Below are 24,066 nucleotides of genomic sequence, written 5' to 3'. Positions count from 1 at the left end.
AGATTTGTCTTCAGCATAGACAAAGCACTGATTCACACAAGGAGCTAAATACCGCATTCAATTAAAAGTACACCACTGCTTTCCAACTACTTTTACATAAAGACGGACATCTTACCAGAGAAAAAACATCCATGAACAATGGATTTATTTAAAAATAACATTCAACACCAAAAAAAAAGATTGAACAACATTTTGAGCAAATTTCATACTTCTTGTTATTCACCAAATCGTGCTTCTTCATCTTGTATTACAATATCATTCTGAAGTGCCAACATAATGAACAGATAATCAAAGAACCAAAAAAAGGAAAAAAAGCCATCCATATTACTACTTTATTGCTTTTTTTACAGCTGCTCAGCTAAAACAGTACAAGCTCCAGCAGGCCTCATACTTTTTCCTCACCTGAGGAATGACAGCATGACAAACCTTATTACTTAATCAGTAATTCCCAGCACTCCTTTTCATCTCAAAGGATGCCACCATCACTACTACAGAATATTTTAAACATCTCCCTGAAGTATTCACAGCAGCCTGTGCAGTCACAACTAACATCTGGGAATAAACGCAACCACCCTGCAACCACATTTGGAAACTGAAGGATGAGCTTTACAAGACCGGTAGTCAGTAAACAACAGCCAGGGGCAATTACTTGGACAAAATTACTTGGGTGAGTGGATGAGCAATCCAGCAAAATGTATTTTCACAGAATCCTTGGAGTTGGAAGGGATTCTTAAAGGCCATCTAGTCCAACTCACCTGCAATGAGCAGGGACACTACAGCTCTACCAGGAGCTCAGAGCCCTGTTCAGCCTCATCTTTTTACGAAGCTAAGGGCAAGAACCCAAGTCACACTAAGGAAACAGGAGTTTGCATCCTGGCAACCGGAGACTTAGGAAGGGATTCCAAGGTCATCGTAGAGGACTACGTTTCCAGCTCAAAGCTGTGGGTGAAGGGGTAAAAACTGCTGCTGCTGGGTGATACGAGGTGGCATGTCTTTTCCCAGTACTGGTCTCTTGACTTTAAAAAACACTTTCAGAAATCTGGAAGATTTGTGGAGACCAACAAATATCATCTCTGATAAGAAAAATCAAGACCAATCCATTTTTCCACAATAAAAAGGACAAACTTTCAGATTGTCTAACTTGTACTTTCGAAGTTGCTTCTCAGAGAGACTGCATTAAGCAGCATGAACCTTTAGCCAAGCTGACGCAGGTTACAGCATCCAATGTCTGAACCCAGAAACACACAAACCAAGCCCAAAATAAATACGGATTTGTAGAAGTAATGATTACTTGCCATTTTCCCAGATCACACAAGAGATGGGTAAATTCTCCACCATTTAGTCTTCAAATCATGATTTGATAGTCTCTTAAAAGCTACGTGCTAGATCATTTACAGCTGTTAAAAGCAGATGCAAAAATTACTCTGAAATTACACAGCCTCTGCTGTGCAGGTCACAGTACAAGTCTATGCTGATCTGATTTCTGGCCCTAAAATCTATGAATCTACACTGGAGATAAAATTTTAAGCAGGGAGCTTTACTGTTTTTCTATATCACCTAGCCAATAAGCACATTTTTAGAACATACTCTCTCTCTCAAAAAAGCATACTCAGTATATCTGCCCCCAGCTCCTGTTGCCGTGCCAATAGCTCACACAGACGTGAAGGCAGCAGAGCAGCTCTGGCCACCCAGCCCTACCTGAATGCCACGGACAGCAGGCAGGTGGGTGACACAAGGAGCCTGGTGTAAAGGCACAACTCAGAGCCTACATGCAGACCTCCTGGAAACCAGCAGCCCCACGACACCCCTGATGAGTGACAACATGCTCAGAGCTCTCTGACAGCAAAGCCCAGGGTGATCTTGCCTTAAGCTGCATCACCCTGCTGGGCTCAGGAGCCGCCTGTCTCTGGGGGCTAGAAGATGGCACCAGGAAGGGATCACTAAATATTTATGCTGTTCTTACATCCTCCACAGGTCTTTGTCATGACCACTGCTGGATAAGAGCTATGGAGCTAAGGCAGACCTCTGACCCAGCAGCTGATGTTGACTGATGAGTGATGGTGGCTTTAAGAATAAATAAAAAAGACAAATTGCAATGCTGTGACCTGTTGTAGGTAGCTATCCAAACAAATTCACAGGAGTCCTCCAAGTGCTGGAGCAAAAAGGGGCATGGCTATAAATGCAGAAAGATCTGTTGTCTACTCCCAACACGGTGTTTGCTTTTACAGCATCCTTCCTATCTTTTACATCTGCAACATTTGGTTAGAAGCTGGCAGCACCGAGATATTTTATAGAAAAGTGAGGAACCATTTATACCTAAAAATACACATGATGAATAAGGACAGTAAAAATAAAGCCACACAATGACTGTGGTTAATACTTCAGCCTGCCCCTTAATGATGCAACCCCAATGCCTCAGTTACAGGGGCTTTTCTAAACAACTTTTTACATGTTCTTTTCACTGATTGAATTTGTCAAGCTAGTCAAGGCAGAATTGCAGAAAATTAGTATATTCCTGTGTTGTAATACCTGGATCTGATCATACCAATTACACCTAATCACCACATTCAGTGTTTGGGGACGGGCATGCAAACAAAAATGAGGAAGCAGAAACAGATGCGAGGCAGCAATGGAGAAACCTCAGGTCCAGCTTTCTGGATGGGACCCTGCCATCCAGCTCTGCAAAGCACAACACCAAGTCTGTCCAAAGCACCTGCCACTGAGCCACCGCTGGGGTTATGAAGCCAAGAGGCAGAGCTGAACTGAGGAACAAAGCCCGCCTGGGTCACAGGAGCAGAGCAGTACAGGCAGGCACACAGCTGGGACACAAGAGAAGTGAGTGACAGCAAAAACTCCAGTGTTCTTCCATAAGAAACCTCTGGACAGTACTTCACCTGCAGGGCAAAATCCCTGGCAAAACAGACCTCACCTGGAATCACGCATCTAGGAAGGGCACGGTACTCTTCTGTTTCTCATCCTTCACAGACTTTGACGTCTCAGCTTCCTATTTGTTTTAAGGTGTCTCCTCAGTCCAATTAGTATCCAGGAAGTATGGTTAATGGGAAAATTCTGCATGATATACACACCTATCTGATAGAAGGGCCAAGGGTAGGCTTGAGCTGCTTTGGATTTGGGGTCCTCACTCACAGCAGGAGGTAGGAGGGCAAGGACCTGTCCTACAGGCACCAGCCCGCTGCTGCAAGCTGCCCCCACGCCCTCAAACAAAAGTCAAGTTTGCTCTATCTTTAGAAATCAGACGGTGAAAATTGTTTGTTTACCATGTCTCACTTTGCACCTAGTTGGCCTAAGTGCTGCCCTGGTTCTTTCCTTCTACAAGGTCGCTTTTGAAGAGCTTTTCTTCCCTTAAGACCTTTGAAATTCTGTGATTTTGGTTAGAAAATAACAGGGATGGGTCACCTAATCCCCTCCTTTGGCTAATGGAAGCCTTACTCAGGACATCAAATACAAAGCCTAATTTTAAGAAAACAGACCAACAACAAAACACATTGCTGATGATGGTATTGATTTTTTTCCCCCTGGTTTCTTAGCATTTTGTTTTAAGAGGGGATTTGTTGTTGTTGTTTTGTTATTTATTTATTATATTAGAGTAAATGACATATTTCCAAAGGCTTGAAAAGAGCATCTTTTAGCTGACAATTGAACTGAACATTAAATGAAATCTGCAAAGCCGTTTTTCCCATGCACAATCAAAAGCTGACAGACAGGGATGCACAGAGTGCATAAAAAACACAAGCAAGCCGAGGGAGAAAGTGTAAAACAGTCATCCTGAATCAGCTCTGAGCCGCTCTAATGGAATTAGGGTCACCCTGACAGAAACACACTCAGATCATAGAGAAAATTTAATAATTTCTTACTGCAGTCTATAAAAGCAGGGGAGGATTTGAAAGCGCTTTCTGCCAAATTAGCACTTCTGTATCGACCGCTCCCCACACGTGCCCCCTCCTCCTGCTCACCTTCTCCTCCAAACCCCTCACCAGAGAGGCCTCGAAAGCACCGGCCCCATCCTGCTTGCAGAGAGGAACCCAGAGAGCTGTGTGTTTAACCTCTGGATGCCCCTTCGATTCCTCAGCACCGACGTTATTCACAGTCCCTGTGAACTCAGTTCCAGGAGCAGCATTGCAGTGCACCCGCCGCTAATTCCGCTACGCGATACATATTCAATCTGTTTTATCTCAGGCGTTAACGTCTCGCTGTCTGCCAGCTGCCTAATTGTCAGCAAGCTCGAGCAGCCAGGCTGAATGTGTTGTGACAACAACAGCTACAAAGCACAGGCTGGGAAGGTAGGGACGCCCAGGTTCTGCAGCACCTGGCTGCTGGCACAGGCAGCCCCTGCCCCAACCTTTCCTACCAGAACCAAAGTGATGCTGCAGACTGACTCCAGGAATGCAGAGATAATCGTGCTCCTGTTATCGCGTTCTTTTTAATTGGAGAAACAGAGGAATGCTTCATGTTTCAGAGCCCTGCCATCCTTCCGCTGCCTCCCGGCAGCACCACAACGGGAAAAAGGAAGAATCACAGTGATATACCAGGCACAGCAAAATTCCATCAGGAATCCATCCAGACAAGTAAACTGCCTTTGATTTTGACCAGCAAGATGCTTAGGGGACAATAAAAATGAGGAGAGGGAATGTGAGGTGCTTCTTTATCAACATCCCTTTCTACCTTTTGCAATAAGGTGCACCATACATTCTCCCCACCTTCCAATTCTACCAGGACTCCCAAACACCATATTCACTACCATATTTTGTGCACCTTCATCACTAACAGCAGTATATGAAACATGCAGTTTCAGGATGAATTTCTTGTTAAGGGCAAAGATACAAAGCTTCACACAGCCATCTGTCCTTCACACAGCTCCCTGCCACTGAGAGCACCAGTGTTAAAAGTCAGTGGGGCAAGTGAAGCTATCAATTGCCAAAATACACAGAGCAACACTTTCCATCCAGGAAGACCTCAGTTAATCTATGGTGGCTGTAGCAGTTAAAAGGTCACTGTCCTCCAGATCTGCCTTGCAGATTAGTAAAAGTAGTTCAGAGTCAGTCTGCACCAGAGAAAAAGGCATACGTACTGGTATGTTTGCTTCTCAAGACAGAAGTGTTGCACATCTGAGACACCAATATTTGGATCTGGGCCTGTGAAACAGAGCCAAGTTTCTTCACTTTAAGCATGTGGAAGCATTCCACAAAACCGGCAAACCATATCCACTACAGATTATCCTTAGACCAAGAACTGTCCTAGGATGTCTCAAACTCCACCAGCTTGTGCACAGCTGATGGAGGAATGCTTTTATTCTTTGCAGGGACCAGGCTGACGATAACGAAGATTTTTTTCACACCTCAAAACATTAAATATATACTTCTCTGTGCCAGACTCCAAAATGGGATATAACACTTAGACCTAAAATAATCTCAATAAACATCTTCTAGCACCCCTAGCGATGGTAAAAATAGTGAATTTTCATCTTTCTTCACATCAATCTTCAACTCCCTCTCCAGCTTCTCTAAATTTACTCCTCCCTCTTCAGTCAAGGACACTGAAGAACTCCAGTCCATTTTCTCCACTCAGCCAGGCCCTTAATGGTACGGAGACCTCCTTCCGCTTTCACAAGATTACATCTTAATTGCTAAGCCCAGTGACAAACTAAAGCTGGAGTGAGAGGCAGATGGCTGGTGGCAGCTCACGAGGTGCATCACGGTCACCTCTCTGCTCCACCTGGAGCATCCCATGGGCCCCAGGTGTTCGCAAAGGCACTGAATATTCACAGCTGCCTTAGAGCCTGCAGTGAACATGTGAATGTTTGGCCACTCTGAAAAATGAATCCTCCAAACCCATTATATGCTGGTGCACAGAAGTGCTCAACAACACGCAGGTACATGCGATATTAACCAAAGCACCGTGGCAGCTCATAGCAGGCTGTCCCACTCCATGCTGCCAGCAGAGAGCTACAAAGGCTGACTTTCTAAGGACACGTGCCCCTCCTGAGGTACCAGACATGAGTAGAGCACCTTCAAGTACCACCACAGGAAACGTCTGACTCCAATTCTCCTACAAGTGTAGGACAGCTACACCAGAAGGTAAAGACTTGATTGTTTTTCCAGAAGTTTTCAATCACCCACTGACTCAGGAGAGATGTCTCAGTTCTACAGAAACTGTAAGAGCTGGTAAAAGAATAAAATAAAGTACCAGGGATTGTTTCAACCCCAATACATCTCTCTTTTCCTCAGCCCCAATTTTCTTTACTCATCTATACGTGTTAGTAATCAAATTGTCAGGTTTTTATCTTGCAGCTACTACTGAAGCTACTACAGTAGCTCATCCTGCACTTGAATAAATATTGTCAGCCTTTTTAGTTCTATTTGTGCCCCTTCACACACACACTGTTTATTTGTGCTGCACACATTGGAAAATAAGATTTGGAGGGTTATCCCTTAGTCCTCAGTGTTGCCAGTACACACCCAGAAGTTTCAGTATTTGTTGGAAGAAAACTTGCAAGACATTCGAGCCTTTGAAAAATGAACATTACTTACTCTCGGCTCCTGCTTTAGCAGGATCAGGCAGCATCAAGTAGCACAGGATGACTGCTGGCACAGTGAGTACTGAAACGCAGAAGTTAGGCACCATATTCCAAAGCAGAGCAAGTCCTCTTCAGTCTGAGGCAAGTGGTCAGCACATCCAGCGTTACAGACACAGACTTACTCCTGCAAACAAGAGGAAGAAAAGCGTTTAAATACGATGCACACATTAACTGGTGACATGCCAGACTAAACTGTAAAGACACAATAACGACACAAATACAAGCTAGTAAGTGAAATTTTACTATCTTTCCTGCTTGAGCAGCATTGCACCACTCCAGTAATCCACAATCCAGTAAGCTGTTCTTCAGGGGCACAAGCCATAAAAGCATCATCATCTTCAAGTTTGCTTTCAGGTCTAGTCTCTGCTATGACCTGTTAATATATCCTTTAGTTGTTCTTACCATGTTTGTACAACAAATAGTTCTGAAGTTGCACATTACCAGGAACAGTGTCTTAAGTTCACTTTATTCTCCTTCAGTTGTCCACCCAAGAGAGAGATGCTCGGTTGCATACATATGGCAGTTTGTGATCAGCTATGGTCAATGTAGCTGGACTGGGGAACAAGTGGTATAGAAAAGGGCATCCTTTTGTAGCACCAGCTGCTCCTGCACCTCAGATGGGTCTAAACAGGAGACAGAGCAGCTGATCAGAGTCAGCTCCCAGTTCATAGGGCAAATGGGAATGCCAGTAGAAAATAATGGAGAAATGCCTTTAAAGAGAAGGTTTACCTAAAGCAAAGAGCTACACTTCATCCTCTCCAAAAGGGGGGTGGGGGGGGGAAGGGTATCTAAAAGAAGGAAAGAATAACCCTTCTCCAAAACAAAGCAAAAAGTCTCTGTATTTGGCTCAACTTGAAGATCTGGTTGGGTACAGAAATGCAGAACATTCCTTGAAACCCAACCAGAAAGACAAGTATTTTTTTAAAAAAGAAAAGGTATTTGTGTGTCTACATCCTTTATCTTTTCATGAGAATGTACTCTATTTACTTTAAAGACAAGAGTCTAAGTGCCTGTTAAGTCAGACTTTAAAGGAGCTAGCAAGCCCCATTCCTTTAAAGTGACAACATCTTGCAGGGACAGTGGCTCACTCTTTCAGCGCTGGGCATCTCAACAGAGGCTCAAGAGCCATTTAAAATATAAGTCAATGAGTCTCTCCTTTGCTAAGCTGCAAGAATTACAGAAAGTTACCAGCAGGGCACTAATAGCAAAAAAACATCTCACACTGGCATAGGTTAGCCTGTGATTCAGCAGCATGCAGCAGGGCAAAGAGGAAATTACTTCAGACCTGAAGGCTTTCTAGGACTGCAACGAACAGTGTCTTGGTGAAGTCAGCTGTCTGGAGGTGTACACATAAGTATCACGATTTTGGACTCCATGAGTGTTCTTCAAGCAAAGCATCTGAGTGCACAGCCTGTACATGGAATGACATATCTCTTAATATTGGAAGAGGTTTTGAAAAGTATGTTTGACTGCTCTAAAAAAAGATATCTTTATGTTTCGCTGGATTTTTGGAAAGAGCAGCAGCATACTTTTTTTTTTTTTTTGAGAACCACAGAGCTTTTGATGGAGGTGTGTATTACATGTTATGATCACGTTTTCTTCTGACAAAAACAGCGTTCAAAGAATGCCAGCAACCACAGCGTTCAGGGAAATCCACACAAAATCTCAAGAGAGTCTACCTAGGCAAATATTTACATTGCATCGTACTAACAAACAGCAGATCATGATTCTTCTTCATTCTGTTACTGTATTTGCACAGTAAATCTTTTCACACGCTATAATATCACACAATACAAAGAAATCTTTATTTATGCAATGTCTTCTCCAGCCAAGACATCTGAAAATACTTTACAAAATAACCTACTTCTAACCTAGATGCAGAGCGAATACTGATCATCTCATCCCGCTTTTATTATCTCAATGAAAAAAATAAATCCAAGTGAGCTCAGCAGCAAGATTCTGAATATAGAAAAAGAGGCTCTTCATATCAGCCACACTGGGTTCTCCGTCGCTCTCCAGCCTCCATATTCTCCTTTGTCGCTCGCCAAAGAATTACTAAGAGCGCCAGTGACATGTCTTACACAACAGAGACAGGCAGCTGTGTCTTTATAACAACATCAGCTCTATTTCCAACAGGAAACCCAGTTCAGCCCCCAGGCAGGCTGCCCGGTGTCAGCCAGCTCTCCAGATAAGGCTCACAGGGGAATGGGAAGAAGTGTCCGGATTAAGAGTGAAGATTAGAGCTCTAAATTCTGTACGTGCAGTGCTAATTTGTGCAGTCTGGAGACACAAACTCACTGAAGCACATGTTGAGCAGCACTACATCTGGCTCAAAGGCACCAGAATCTTTAGCTGCTGCTCTTGTTGGGGAAAAAAAACAGAGGGCTGAAATTACTGTGTCAGAACTAATGATGTGTATCAAACTCCTTCAGATTAGGACAGAGAACATTTTACAGGTGGTGCTGAAAACATCTTCGGTATGTATCAGACCAGACTGGGGATGAATAGCTTTCAGAGAGCTTTTCCTCTTTCATTCACTTCCATTAACAACAGAAGTGCCCGATCTAATGGTGTATCTGGAGCACAGATTGCTCAGAAGTCATGTGAATAGCACTGCTGCAGCCCCCATTCAGGAATAACTCGCAGGAACACAAAAACCTCAGCTAAAGAATAGGTCTCTTGATTTGTCTCTCGATTTCTGTCGTCTTTCAGCAAATAAGATCAAGCTCGCTCCCATCTCCAACTTGATGGATTTATAACTTTCCTCTGAAGCCCATAAGATACATGCAACGTGCATCATGCAAAACTGATGAATTGCCAGTTACTCTACCAGATGCTTTATAGACTTGATCTTTTTGCAGCCATTTAGTGCTTTATAATAATTTACCATCTGGTAAAATAAGCCAGATTGTCCTATGCAAGGCTGTTGTCTGTCCCTCCAAAGTTAATACTTTGTTTCTTAATAGGAATAATCTTCTCTACTTCCTCTTTCCAGAGTTGCCATCTATGAGAAACTTGTCTACATACAATATTTAAAGCCCTTAAAATTGGAATGTGTTAAAATTTTATAAACCTGAGTGGCTGTCGTTCTCTTTTGAAATTGAAAATATGAAAAAAGTTTCTCCAAGGGGTTCAGTTCTCTTACTTTTAGGAGTGAGGTGCTTTCTCCCTGGAGGACAGCCCAATATTCAAAGCAAGGTGACAGGGTGTGAGCTGAAGCCCAATTTACCCTTCAAAAACCAACCTTACGATGACAGTTTTGAACAGTCACCTTGAACTAAAGCTATGGGCTTCTTTTGTTTAAGGTGGACTGATATTATGAGGAGGAAAACAGCTCCAAGTGATGTTGGTAGACACTGGTAATCAGCTAAACAGATTTTATAGACTGAGTGCTGCTTTGGTAGAACAAAGTCCAACAGCAAGCAATCAGCCAATGCTCTTCTTAGACCCTTACTGTCTCTTTGCTTTGACAACATCATGCCTCCTCAAGCTCCTCTCTCTTGCACCTGGAGCTACCCCCTGTGCCCCAGTTGGCCTCAAGTCCCTCCTTCTGAAGGCCTCCTTTAACCTCACTACTTTGAGCATCCCACAGCTGAGACAGCATCTGAGAGCTCAGGCATAGTAGAAAAAGATCTTTCAAACACAGATGTACATTCTCATTGCCACTTCTACATCTGGTCCTGGCAGTGTTATAAACCTGACACCATGTAAGGCAAAAGGAGGCTGCAGCTAAACGTTCCAGATGGCTTTGTAAAATCCTCTCTGAGTTTAGCTTGCTAAACTCCATTCTCCGCTCCAAACTCAATGTTAGAACTACCAAGCACAAGTTTGGCAGAAAACTAGAAAGCTGGAAAGCACAACAAAAAGAAATAGCCAACTCGATTTAAATATAGCTGATTTCGCCCCCGGGCAGGTGGATGGAAAAGAGGTCTCGAGAACATTTTTGAAACCTGCATGGTTTGATTCTTTCAGACAAGCAGAAAAAGCTGGACTCATTTAAAACGGAGCCAAGAACACCAATGGCTCATATGGTACTAGGAAATGCTGGCAGTGAGCACGTCCCATAGGAAACTGCAGAGATTAGAAAAAGCAGTCAACTTTAAAAGAGTCAAGAAGAACTGCAAACCAGTGCTGAATAACTCATGTCATCTATGAACTCTTCTGCAAAATAAACTGAACTGATGCAAGCGTCGTGTGGGTCACTAGCCATGAATGGCATGGGGAAGAAAAGCATCCCCACAATAAGCAAGCCCATTCTAAAAAGAGGGACAAAAATAATGCATTGAAATGGCTTTGTACGTTGAAGCTACTTTGCAACCTTACATATCCAACAAGTCAGTGCAAAAAACGTTCCCTGCAGGAATCCCTGCAGTACATCCACAGAACTGCCAGGTTTGGTTTTGAGTACAGCTACTGAAACTATATTTGCTGGAGACATGGCAAGAAATTCTCTAGGAAGGTAAGGCCAGTGCATAAGCAGTGTCCTGGTCTGACCTGGAGACAGAACAGTGCCTTTTCATAAAGAAACTTGAAACAATTGCATTTGCTTTTCAAGGTGGAAACTTCTTACACCTTCTCTAGACCAAGGATGGAAATCCAGAAGATATCAAGTGGATGCCACCCAGCTGCTTGTGAAAAAGGGGCTAAGCCTATCCGCTTCTCCCAACTATACCACAGGTGCAAATTAAAAAAAAAACCCACTGACTTTCAGGACATGTAGGGGCAGCTTTGCCTTTTACACAAATACCCCAAAAGGCAGGCAATCTGTGTGTGATCCGAGCGACCTGATCAACGCAGTACTCTAGGGTCATGCAACTGATGCTAATTGGGAACTGACCGCGCGAGGAGGGGCCACGTGCTGCACAGAGCTACGAGGTAGATATTTATTGCATTAAAAGTGAGAACAATCACTGGCTACAGCTCAGCTGCTCCATTCTGTATACAACTTCTTGGCTGTGCTCTGAATGAGGAGGATGAAGACCACGATGCACTGTATAATTCAAGGTCATCATACTGCACACATTAGAAGTTGTAGAAGCACAGTTACATGAGAGTTAATGACTTCTCAGTGTTTCACTTCACTACATTAGTATTCCTTTAGCATAGATTTCTTTGTGCTTTTCTGCAAGAAACACAATATAAAGAGACCTGGGGAGTAGAGCAATATGGCCAAAATAGACAAAATGAGTCTCATTCACTCCAAGCTCCCACATGCAGGGAAAGTATTAGAGAAATTCATTGGAGAGTTACAGGGAAGACAGTAATACTAACACAGATTTGGGAAAGAACTTTCTATGAACTTGCAATACAGTGAAGTGGCCAAAAGTTAAAGCAACTGCTATACCAGCGAAGGTATCACACTTCCAGGACCCAGGTGTGAGCAAGGCTGGAGCATCAGATCCAAAACTCCCAACCATCTGGAGAGAAGGGATGAGCAAAGCAATTCAAGAACGAGGAAGGATAAAAATCTCTGTCAAGTCACAAGTGCTAGACAGACTGGCTAAGCAGGATGGGGATTTGATAACCATCTGTAAGTACATGAAGGATACAAACACCAAGAAAGGAGTGGAGGAGTGTAATTAGCCACAGGCATACAACTGTGAGTAATGGAATAAGACAGAGCAAAAGAAACTCTGCACCGAATATTCTCAGTAAACCCTACACAGCAGAAGACAGAAGAGAGAACGAACTCCAGCAGGAAAATCTTTTGTCATCTGTTTGGACGGAAATTAAAAATGGGGTGGAAAAAAATAAATAAATAAAAATATACGTTCCATAATGTTGGAAAAAAAATATCCTGAGCGCTGACAGATCGGCATGGTGTTGGGGAGCAGGGATACACCCACCAGCAACGAACAGTCCAGTGATACTTGAAAAAGCTTCTCCTTCCCTGTTTTGGCAAAATATTAGAGACAGCGTGAAAACTTGAGCTGCTCGCTGGCCTGGCTGCACACCTCTGTGACCCTGAGCCCAAAGGCTGACACAGGGGCAGGAGCAGTGGAAATGCGCAGGCTGAGGACATGCACCCAGCTCCTGGCCACCTCTGCTTCCGAAGATACTCCCTTCTAAAGGTGTAGCTGCCTGCAGACATCCTAGATAAAAAGGAGAATTTCTTCAACTGAAACAAGGATTATGAAGGGCCCTGTTAAATAACCACAGCGATAAGTCAAAACGTCCGCTTAAAAGATAGATCAGCCTCGAGTCTCGCGAGCCCAGCCATCATTCACGCTGAGCGCTAACTACAGATCGCTGTAGATCACCCTATCTGTGTGTATAGGTTCTTAATGCCTGCTGTAAAGTCTCCTTAAAAGAAGCTAACTGTTGCACGCATATCACCCTTTCAACAGAGCTCTGACTGTGTTTATGGAACAGACAAAATTGCACAACCAGGTGCATGGAATGTTCATGGCAGCGTGAAATCCTGCAGAAATTACAAATAAATTCAGCTATTCCTCAGCTACTAGCAACTCCACACGTGGAGGAACATGCTTCTGTACGAGCCACTCCCACAAAGCAAGAATTCCTGCACTTTTTCTACCAATGACTACAAACATGACAATATATTCTTAATACAAATGACCGTGTAATTACAGGCTTACATTCAGCGCAATGAAATGATTAAAATCACAAGGTACTGAGCCCTCTCCTCTAAATCTCAGCTCCTTAGCATCAAGTTTCACACACCCACGATGCACAGCAGAAGGTTTTGAACTACCACAGAGAGGGAGAGCAGAGGAATACTGTCCTCCTGGGCTTGCTGCTCAGGAGGCACTACAGCTGATTGCTATTTACTGTACAGCTGGGGCACTGCTGCTCCTGCATCTGGCTTCAGCAATGCTGAACCCATCAGTTCCACATCTCAGACTGACAGGAACAAGCAAAGCTGATCAGACAGATCCTGCAAGCACCAACACGACTCCAACCCAAATGGCAAGAACACGAACGATGAATCAGACGAGGGATAATCTGTCCTTCAAGCATTTGCACAGTGCCTGCTGTCTTCAGACCAAACTAAATTCTAAACCAATCCTAATTCAAACTCAATCACTTTATTTATAACAATGCTTGTGCTCTATTCACGTGTCTACTCAGCCCCCTTAGTCGCCTCAGTGTAGAAATTTTCCAGGGTCCTTCTGGATAATGAACAAATTGTAGACTGTTCTCTGCATCTCGAGCATTTACATTTCAAGCAACTACTGGGATGGTTTTCCTTTACAGAATCCATGAAAGGCAGCCCCTACAAGAACATGATCTTTCAAGCATTTTGTTATTTTCTCTATTTTTGCTTCAACCACAGTATAAGGTACATAAAGAACTTTCATCTGAAAAAGTGGCTCTTTTCAATGAAAAATCCCTTACTTTTGCTGTAACTTCAGTTATGTTTTATATAATGTAACATACTACCAGGGTCTGCTCAGTTAATACTTTCAGATTAATAGCTTATTCCAAAGCTGCTTTTGCCAAGACCTCAATTTCTGAAATTTGCTTATCTTTTATATTTAGAAAGACCGGGCATGGTACTAGTGCTAAGTCCTCCATTACATTTTTAGCAGTTAAAAATTGATGCAAAGAAGTCATTTCCCTTTTTAGCAGTACCTTTTCTTCCTTAATTGCCACCTTTAACCTCCCATCATCTGGTAAGCCCATTTTTCACACAAGACAATGGCTGCTGATTTGCTTAAATTATTTATCTTCTACTTATAGATGTTAGTTCTTCAAAGTCCACCTTGGATCTTGCAGTTCTTTTATGCTCATTATGCTTTCTGCTCTCTTCGAACAGTACACGGGAAATGGATTTCCTGATTTTGAAGCACTCCTGCTCCAGCAGCTCCTCAAACCTGACATCGAGCTAACACCAACTTTTCCCAGCCTTGCTAACTTAACTACTTTTTCCAGGTTTGCTTTCTCATGTTCCATTATGGTTTCAAACCACATCAATATACTGCTGCACTGTTTTCTCCACTTGTTTTCTGCTCTTAACACTTTAATTTAGGGGTTCTTTGAGTAACTTGCTCAATTTCTTTAAGTTCTCCTTTCTGAAGCTCAGAGTAATTCTCACATTTTGACCTCCAAGCCACTGACTGCACTCAACGCGCTATGTGCACTGTGGTCACGGTCACTCTTGAAGATGTGCACAAGGATTCCATGAGCAACTTTAATTTCACTGATTTGGATACCAGCAGCTTGACAAATGATAATCCCGAGCATCTGCATGCGTCTGGAGCTATCTGAAGCCGGGCTACAGGAAGCGTGCACATGTGGGCAACAAAACCTCCATCCGCGGCCTCTCAGCCACTGCCATTTGTGGCAGTGGAGAAAGGACTTACTGCTCTGATCCTGCTAACACAGATGATAATCTTTCTCCACAGGTCCACCAAGCTCCCAGCAAGTTCACAGACACATCTCAGCAGCCATCCTTGCTAGACACAGCTGTCACTAGAACAGCTGGTGGCATCGCTGCATCAGATCAGATCCAAGCCCCAGTCAGCCCTCACTAAGCCCCAGCCAGAGCCCCCCACAAGCCCACGTCCTGCAGCTCCAAAGCACAGGAGGAGGCAGCAGCAGGCTGCCACGGGGCAGGGTTCTCCCTAACACTATCACAGCAGACATCTTATGCCATACTGGAGGGTTTATATATCCAATTAAACTTTCTGTAATTCTCATCTTGTGAAACTATGAACATTTTCAGCGCTACATTTTGGAATTATTCTCTCCTAAAGGGTTTTGAAGTTAATTATATCTTAGTTGCTATTACTGTCTCAACCACAGATACTGCTTGAACCCCATTATTGTGTGTATTACTGAGGGCTAAAATAAGAATAGCTGCTGCTTTGGTGTGCTCCAGAGCTAGCCTTTCCAAGAAACTGCTTCTTTAACCTTTGCCCAAACATTCTGTGTGCTCAGTTTATATGCAGGTAGTTAACGTAGCCCAGTAGGGTAAATGGGCTTATTAGATTTATTAAACTGAATTCTCTCTGTGCAAACGCCCCCAGCATCCTGCAGTCCTCTGGCTCTGGAGGCATTTGGCTGTTACCATGGAAGACAGCACCCAGAAATTCCCTTTGCAACTAATAAGCAGCAACTATGAAAGCACAAGTCTCATGCAATTGCATTCTGTATGAAAAATGAAAGCTGTTCCTGTAACCTATAAAGAAACAGAGATGCAATCAAGCTTATTACAATAAGATGCTAAATTTATGATTACTTTTTTTTCGTCTCTGCTCAAGCTCCCTCACTTTGCTGTGGCAGAAGAAAACACCCTCTGAGGTAGCACATGCATAGGTCGCTCCAGAAGTAATACCTCCTATTTATTTCCACGGAAACTACAACAGATACAAACAGCATTATTACACTATTTGATAGAGTAAATTCTCAACTACAACACACTATTTTTCAACTCAGGGCCACCAGTAGATGTGCATTTTTGCTTGCAATGAACAAGAGCCTGCACACAATACTCACAGAAAACTGCACCAGCGGAAGTGACCCAGCATTTCACAGCTGTTCTGACAGCATTGCTGCTGGGAAAATGTTGCTCACGCAGTCCATCTTTCATCAGCCCAAACAGATGGAAGACAGAAGGTGCCAAATAGCAACTATAGGGTGGCTGTGGGAGGACAGTCCAGCCAAGGCTGGCAATGTGCTCCATGGTCTTCACACTGGCATGCGACCTGGCCTTACTGTGTTGCAAGAGAAAGGCTCTCATCCACTATGGCTTGGCACTGGAAGTTTGAGCCTTCAGCTCAGTCAGCTTTGTGATGTAGTGGTCAGAGCTGATGGTTTGTCTGGGTTCCAGGAAATCCAGAAGGATCAGCCCTTTCCTATCCCTAAAGACAGTGCATATCACTTTACCCATTGAGGGCTGTGTTTTGAACTTTTCCTTTGCTGTGGACTTGACATGTCACCACTCCATGGACCCACCTCTGACATCACAGGCCAATAAAATAAAATAGGAGGCATTACTTTCAGAGCAGCCCTCCCACTATATAGTGCCCAAGACATATTAAAGGCATGCAAATAAAAATCAAGGCCTGGGCATAATATAATGTTTAAGATGAAGAAATCAGAGGTCTGTAAATTAAGAAATCCTGCACTAATGGTGTAAAGCCAGTCTCCCAGCAGCATTCCCAGCCAGACCAGGCTTTCATGCCACACAGCAAGAAAGCAAAAATATTTCCCTGCTCCCATTTCCACGCACACTGGAGTGAGCCCACAGGCATGGAGCACACTCTGCAGCATGCACATGGCTGCAGGTAGTGATGCACCAGGTGCTGCAGATTCACAGGGCCTGCACCTTATCAGGGATGCACAACCTCATCTGCTGCAGACTGAAGATATGAGAAAAGGTGGGAGGCTAAAAATACTCTGTACATTTTAATGAACCTGTGCAATTGCCTCTCCCAGCCTCAAAGAAATCCCAACCACGCAGCATTCAAAGTAAACAGCATTACCTGCCAGGTAAGCAGGGCACATGGCCACCCCTGCACACTTCTCACTGCTCCCTCCTATGGACCCCATGCACCACAATATCTGATATAAATTTATGTGGGCTTTTTATTTTGACATCCTGCATTTTTTTGTTTATCAACCATAACTTTGCACTCGAAAAGAAAACAAACAAAATCACTCCTGCTTCTTTGAGAAGGTAGCTTTAAAATATGTATTTTTAATATGTATATGCTCTTTACCAGTGGAATGGTCCCATGCAAACAGTCAGAGTCAAGATAAAGCTGAATTCCAATAAAAGATCCACCTGAAAAAAAGTGACGTACCTCACAGAAAACCTGCCCTTTTGCAATAGAGTCTTCTGCCAATAGCAGATGGAAAGACCTTTAGAAAATAAGACAACCCATATGCCACATCCAGGAACTTCACAGCTTTGCTATTGAAATTATCCCCTCTCCCTCCAGGTCATCATCTGTACATGCCCTTCAGAAGAAGTGAGTGGGTCTATCTAAAGTGCAGCTACTTGGAATAACATTCAGTAAAATGTAAGGAAAGAAAATCACCACTAGTTGTTTCTTTAATCCATTTGTACATTAGTGTGCTGAAGAGCATACTTGGAGCCAATGAAATCTGATTCAACGTGCGATTTACAGTACTTCAGAGGAAAGCTATTTTAATTTTGTTAGTTGCCAGAATGTAAAATCCTGAAGGCAAAAGCTTTCAGCAGAAAAAACAGAACAGCTCTTCAAGGGGAAAGATGTTACCTAGCTCAATGAAAAACGAAGGAAAGGTTAAGTGGAACCTGGTTAAGCACGATTCCATGGCAAGAAGGCAGCCCTTGGTCCTGCACACGGCTGCTGGCACAAGACATCGCACCTTGCTCACCACATCCAAACATGGCGCACCAACAGCAGCCAGAACAATTCCTCAGCTGCCAATGAACAAGCACTCCAAGGCCCTCAGCAACATGCAATGAGTGTGCTCCAAGTTTTAGGCATTTACTTTAGGATATGCAGTGTCACCAGATGTCCAAGCTTTTTCTTACCTGCAGACCAGTGCCTCAAAGGGTTTTGATGACGTTCCTTCTGGAAGTTCATCTGCTCAAGTTCATCAGCTTGAACAGCCAAACTACGCTTGCGCTTGTATAGTACTCGGCATTCCATTAACCATATTAGTTCCAATCTAGTAATAACAATCTAAAATATAACAGATTTTCTAAGTCCCAAGACATCCATGGACAAAGAACTGGCTGCAGGATCGAGTCCAGAGAGTGGTGATCACTGGCTCAATGTCTGGATGGAGATCAGCGATGAGTGGTGTCCCACAGGTGTCAGTGCTGGGGCCGATATTCTTTAACATCTTCATCAGTGACATTGACAGTAGGGTTGAGTGCACCCTCATCAAGTCTGCTGTTGACACCAAACTGTGGGGTGCAATCAACACACCAGAGGGACAGGATGCCATCCAGAGAGACCTAGACAGGCTTGAACAGTGGGCCCAGGTGAACCTCATGAGGTTCAACAACTCCAAGTGCAAGACCTTGCAACTCTCACTACCAACACAAGCTGGGGGTGAAAGGACTGAGCACAGCCCTGCCGAAAAAGACCTGAGGGTGCTGGTTGATGGGAAGCTGGACATGAGCCAGCAACGTGCCTTCGCAGTCCACAAAGCCAACTATATCTTGGGCTGCATCAAAAGAAGCGTGGCCAGCAGGCTGAGGGAGGTGATCCCGCCCCTCTGCTCTGCACTGGTGAGGCCTCACCTGGAGTACTGCGTCCAGATGTGGAGTCCTCAGTACAGGACAGACATGGACCTGCTGGAGTGCATCCAGAAAAGGGGCCACAAAAATGATCCATGGAATGCAACACCTCTCCTACGAGGACAGGCTGAGAGAGCCGGGGCTGTTCAGCCTGGAGAAGGCTGTGATGTGACCTGATAGCGGCCTGTCAGTATCTAAAGGGGAGCTACAGGAAAGAAGGGGACAGACTCTTTAGCAGGGTCTGTGGTGACAGAACAAGGGGAAATGGCTTCAAGCTCAAAGAGGGTAGATTTAGGTTGGATATAAGGAAAAAGTCTTTACAGTGAGGGTGGTGAGGCACTGGAACAGGTTTGCCCAGAGATGTAGTGGATGCCCCATCCCTGGAGACTTTCAAGGCGAGGCTGTATCAGGCCCTGGGCAACCTGACTGAGCTGTGCATGTCCCTGTTCATTGCAGGGCAGCTGGATTAGATGACCTTTAAAGGTCCCTTCTAACTCTAAGGATTCTATGATTTTATGATCAGTTGCCCACTTGCTTAAGAGTTTTTCTCAATGCAAGGCACCATGCACTGCCAAGAGCCAGTAAGCAAACCCAGACACACCTCACTCTCCCCAGTACTCCTCTCCCATCATAGTACCCCAGTGAGCAGAGCCCTGCATTTCCCTTCCTACTGAACAAATCCGGCACTGGAGCTCACAGCCTTCGCTGCTGACCTTCATTTCATACATAGATGCTGCACCACTCAAACCCTCCCCAGCAACACAATGCAAGGCACACTCTTCTTGAGAGCTCTTTGCTTCTTTCCTTGTGGTTTTTAATAATTATGCAGATACACCAAGAGCTTGCAATCAGTGTACTTTAAATTAAATTTTAACCAATTTATAAAGTATTAAAACCCACAATTTTTTAATAACATTTAAATTGTAACATTACAGAATTCATCTGGTATCACCTAATTATAATTCTAAATGAGCAGCAATTAACAAGCTATTTTATGGTGCCTAAGTCCAAAATAAACAAGGTCAGGACAGTCCTGCAAAAGGAGCTGCTACTGTGCCTTTGGGATGCACTCATTCCCCTCCCTCTGCATCAGAGCATTCCATTCTGGAAACTATAGATAGCATCGCCTACCAAGTACAGGGCTTGCAGCACTGCAGGAGCCTCACTGGAAGTGAGGCATGACAACATTACAGTGCTGCTGGGAAAGGTAACAGCAGCCCCAGGGCGAGCAAATACCCTCACCCAGGAAGCAAAGCCCCCAAAATGGGATGGGTGGAAGACAGTGGAATGAAGGAGTCTCTCCTTCATGCAGAAGCCAGCACACTTATTGTTTGAAAAAAATGAGTTCATCTTGGCATAGAGGATATTTTGAATCTACTCAACACTTACAAGCAGGAGGAAGGCTGAACTGCAGACAGCCACCAATCTCAGGCCAGAAATTCCAGGACATGTCCCACTGACTTGGATGCTGTCCCAGAAATTTCTTAGAAGATGTCAGCTCCCTCACGCCCTGGCTACTAAATTAAGTCCCTCTGCCTGGTTAGCATCTATGGAAGGGGTTTTAAAAGTCGCTGTAAAAGAAAGGTATCCCATGAACAGCATTTTACGGATCAGTTCGCAAAGGTCCAAAGCCCAGAGCATTTGCTTTACGTTTCGGCAACAGATGAAGCTTAAATTTTATTCTTGTATTATATTATTTCAAAAGATAAGTTTTCTGAGTTAAAATGTGAGGGGAAAAAATATCAAATCTAAATCACATGCAGCGTACAAGGTAATTTCCTCTTCTCAGAGGAAAGAGAAGGCTCCTGAAAAGGGCTTTGTGACAGACTCACACACCTGCCTTCTGTTTTTCCCTTTACTACTTGTTCCCTCTCTTTTAGTGAAAAAGGTTCCAGGTTCCCAGGAAGCAGTGCCAGGAGAGCAAGGGCCATTCCCCGCTGCAGCAAGTGGCAGAGCAGGCACTCACCACACGCAGCTGGCATCCTCTCTGCCTGCAGGAGGAGCACAGCCATAGTTTGAACATTACAGACATTTGGAAAAGTATCCATGATCAGCCTTATAGATGGAAGAACAAACTACCCAGGGTACTGTCAGGGCTAAAGCAGCAAACCAACTCTGGGAGATGTTAGCAATAGAAAACACAGGCTTTATACATGCAGGTGCTTTATGAGGGTCAATTTGTTTACAGCCCTTTTAAGTAGAACATGAAGGAGGCTAACAAGCTGCTCCTCATGAGGCATGCCAAGCCTGGGGAGATGGCTCCTGGCAGACTGACCTCTGTACTGCACCAAGGGCAGCTCGAGGCATCGCAGCCCCGCACCAGTGGAGCCTCAGTGGTACGGAGCTCGGTGCAGAGATGTTCTGGGCTGCCCTTCAGCTGAGCCCGGAGCTACTGGTATCTCTCTTGCACAGGAATCACCTCCTCATTTCAATCAGGAATGGCTTCAGAGCACCTGGCGGTGCAGCCACCCTGCTCTGTCCAGATGGAAGTACCCTGCACCTGTGACCTGGTGTCACCTACGGGACTGTGCTGTCTGACAGAACTTCATAAATGAAAAGTAAGTTTTAAAAAAGCGCATACCCTCCTTGATGGCTAGCTGAACTGAGCTGGTCATCTCTGGAAAAAGGAAATCCTTCCAGAGCAAAGGCAGCGGAAAACCACAAGGGCTGAGATGGGCAGCTAGGACTCCACACCTGACACACCTCCCCACCAGTGAAGGCTGCAAACCACGCTGCCAGATCACACAGCACAGCTGCAGGAATGCAGCAGCTCCTGCAGCTCACCACGAGCCCCCAGACACTGCCCCATGCTGGCGCCTTCCTCCCTGCCTGCCCACACTCAGTCCCATCTGCACACAAACACACGAGAAAAAACAACTCAAGTCAATGGCAGAGCAGGCTCGCAGGCAGTCACTGCCATGCAGACCAAACCAACCACTAGCAGATGGCTGAATGAACCAGGAAAAGCTGGTTATTCTTTTTATACAATCATACTCCCCCAGGAAACCCCACTGTCCCTGAACCCTTTTCCATCTGCTGTACAAGAGAGTTCCCAGCAAGTTACTGGAGGTAGGAAAATTGTGGCCTCTTGGCTCTTTATTTTTGAAAGCATTCTGCTTGCATTTATCCCACTACACAGAAGCCAAACTTACTTCAGCCGAATGAGAATCCTATAAGCCCCTCTTTCCTCACAGGAGAGTGGGAACAAGGAGAACAGCTAGTGCCTTCTTGCTTTGCTGAATTCATTATATTAAACCAAAGCAATGTCATCTTAACTTGAAAGGACTTTTAAAAGAGCTTGAAGCAATTCTGCTGCTGCAGCATTTTTGTATTTTGGATTAACTACAAGCCTTCTTAACCCCTCTGAGTTTGTAAACGCACATTCCCATATCCTCCAAAGCTTTCAGGGCAGTCAATCTCAACGTTAGCAAGCTGAGAGTTAAGTCGTACACTGGGTGTAAGTACTGTAATTTGAGCTCCTCTACAAGTTGAAGAAGTCCAAGTTTTAGGTATTTTTGTCCACAAGAAAGGACCTGCAGAATCTGGTAAATTATCTCAGACATTCCACATGTCTCATGCACAATTCCCCCATTAGCATCCCAGGCTCGGGGGGGCAATGAAAAGGTCAAAGTCCTATTACAGCAGAGAGTGCTAAAATGTTATTTAATGTTACCTTTAAGACATTCCCAGTTAGTATCAACACAAAGATTTCTGCCTCAAGGGAGTTAGTAAATTCATTATTACCACCACAGACTTTTAAAGCTTTTTTATACAGGACTTAAACTACTCGAGTGTATCAGAAGCTAGGAAAAACCTTAGCAGCAACTTTCTTGAAATGAAATATTAAAAAAACCCTGCCACCAATAACTAGTTTGATGTAGTATGTCATTTTCCTGGACAGCCAAAAGCCTTAGGCAGATACACAGAAAAAACAGCAAACCATCTCATCAGTCTTTTGTTTATTAAACCCCGAGTTTATTCAAGTGGCTTTGAATCCTGAGCTGTACGAAGTCTTCCGAGCCACTCTGTGATCAGCTGCTGATAATGGGGAGCAGAGAGAATCAAAACAGTCCCTTAACTTTATTAACTTGCAGGGAAAGCGTCAGAACGCAAACCCTTTCATCTCCACTCACACAGCCTAAGAATGGTGAGGCGACAGTGAGCAGAGCCAGTGCTGCTACCGCGACCAGGCCTGCATGAGCATGCCTTGACCCTCGCAAAAAGTATTCCTGGACACAAGGCTCTCCTAACACACTGACTTTTATGACTATCTCCTCCTGCAGAACTAGGCATACTGAGGTTTTATGTGCCTGACATCAGAGAGCAGGCGAGCTCACACTGCTGGTGAAGTTACCAGTGTAACTGCATTATTTCAGAAGATGCCCGACCCAAAGCAGTGTCACAGCCAGGGGCAAGGCTGACCTGCTTATGGATGTGGCAGGGCCTCTCCTTTGCCCTAGTTGAAGAGGTGAGAGGAAGCAAGGAGAGCACGACCCATTGCTATGGGTATTTTGCTGCAGGCCATTCTTTGCTTGCCGCACTCAGCCAGAAGGCCCACAAGCATTCACAGCAAGGTCAACAGGGACACTTCTTGTGGCATTACTTTATAGCTCCTCTCTTCCTCCTGTCCCCAGACTTCAGCAGGCAGCCCAGGTGCCCACATCACTGTGACTCTGCTGTGCTTCTGTGCCCATGTGCCCAGCCAGCAGTCACACAGCTGCACTGCCAGGCCCTGTCCCACTGTGCATGGGACACAGTCACAGAACAACTACAGACCCAATTTCAAGTGCACTTTTAAGCTTCTTCCAGCTCGGCAGTATCTCAGGGCAGGCTATGCCCACGCTGTAGATAAAAGGATCGCAAGCAGTGCCAAAGTTGTCTCAGACACGTTACCTAGAGAAGACTGACAGAGTAACAAGAAGATACAAACAGTCCCAGGTCAATATTATTTGACAAGGGCCATCTACACTCTGCCCATTCACAAAAAAAAAGAGAAAAATCATTTATATATGAAAAAATTGTATCAAAAGAGTGCCGTACAGATCTCCATATCACTGTTCATTTCCTTACTGAACTCCATGAAAACATGCACGTGCCATTCAGACTGAACAGCTACAGCATCCAAGGGCCTTGTTGCAGCACTTAGGATGGTACAGACCTTGTTACAGCATGCCCTGCCCCTGTCACAACCCAGCCCCAGCCACTGCTAGCAATGATGGAGGCTCTGACTGGCAGCAGGCCCAGCCCAGGGGCCCTTATACCTCAC

General features: G+C 44.5%; 1 protein-coding gene across 6 annotated transcripts in view; it reads right to left on the bottom strand.

Moving 5' to 3' along the window:
* Window positions 1–24,066, bottom strand: part of PTPRF (protein tyrosine phosphatase, receptor type F) — a 261,161-nt gene that overhangs the window by 213,139 nt on the left and 23,956 nt on the right. For all 6 annotated transcript variants that reach the window (XM_021405410.1, XM_021405412.1, XM_021405414.1 and 3 more), the window contains exon 2: window positions 6,549–6,719. In XM_021405410.1, the coding sequence (XP_021261085.1) occupies window positions 6,549–6,642 (94 nt within the window). In that variant the 5' untranslated portion in view covers window positions 6,643–6,719. The remainder of the gene's footprint in view (window positions 1–6,548; window positions 6,720–24,066) is intronic.

The sequence above is a fragment of the Numida meleagris genome, chromosome 7, assembly GCF_002078875.1.
Source record: "Numida meleagris isolate 19003 breed g44 Domestic line chromosome 7, NumMel1.0, whole genome shotgun sequence".
Taxonomy (NCBI): domain Eukaryota; kingdom Metazoa; phylum Chordata; class Aves; order Galliformes; family Numididae; genus Numida; species Numida meleagris.
This window is presented reverse-complemented; position numbering and strand designations above follow the sequence as displayed.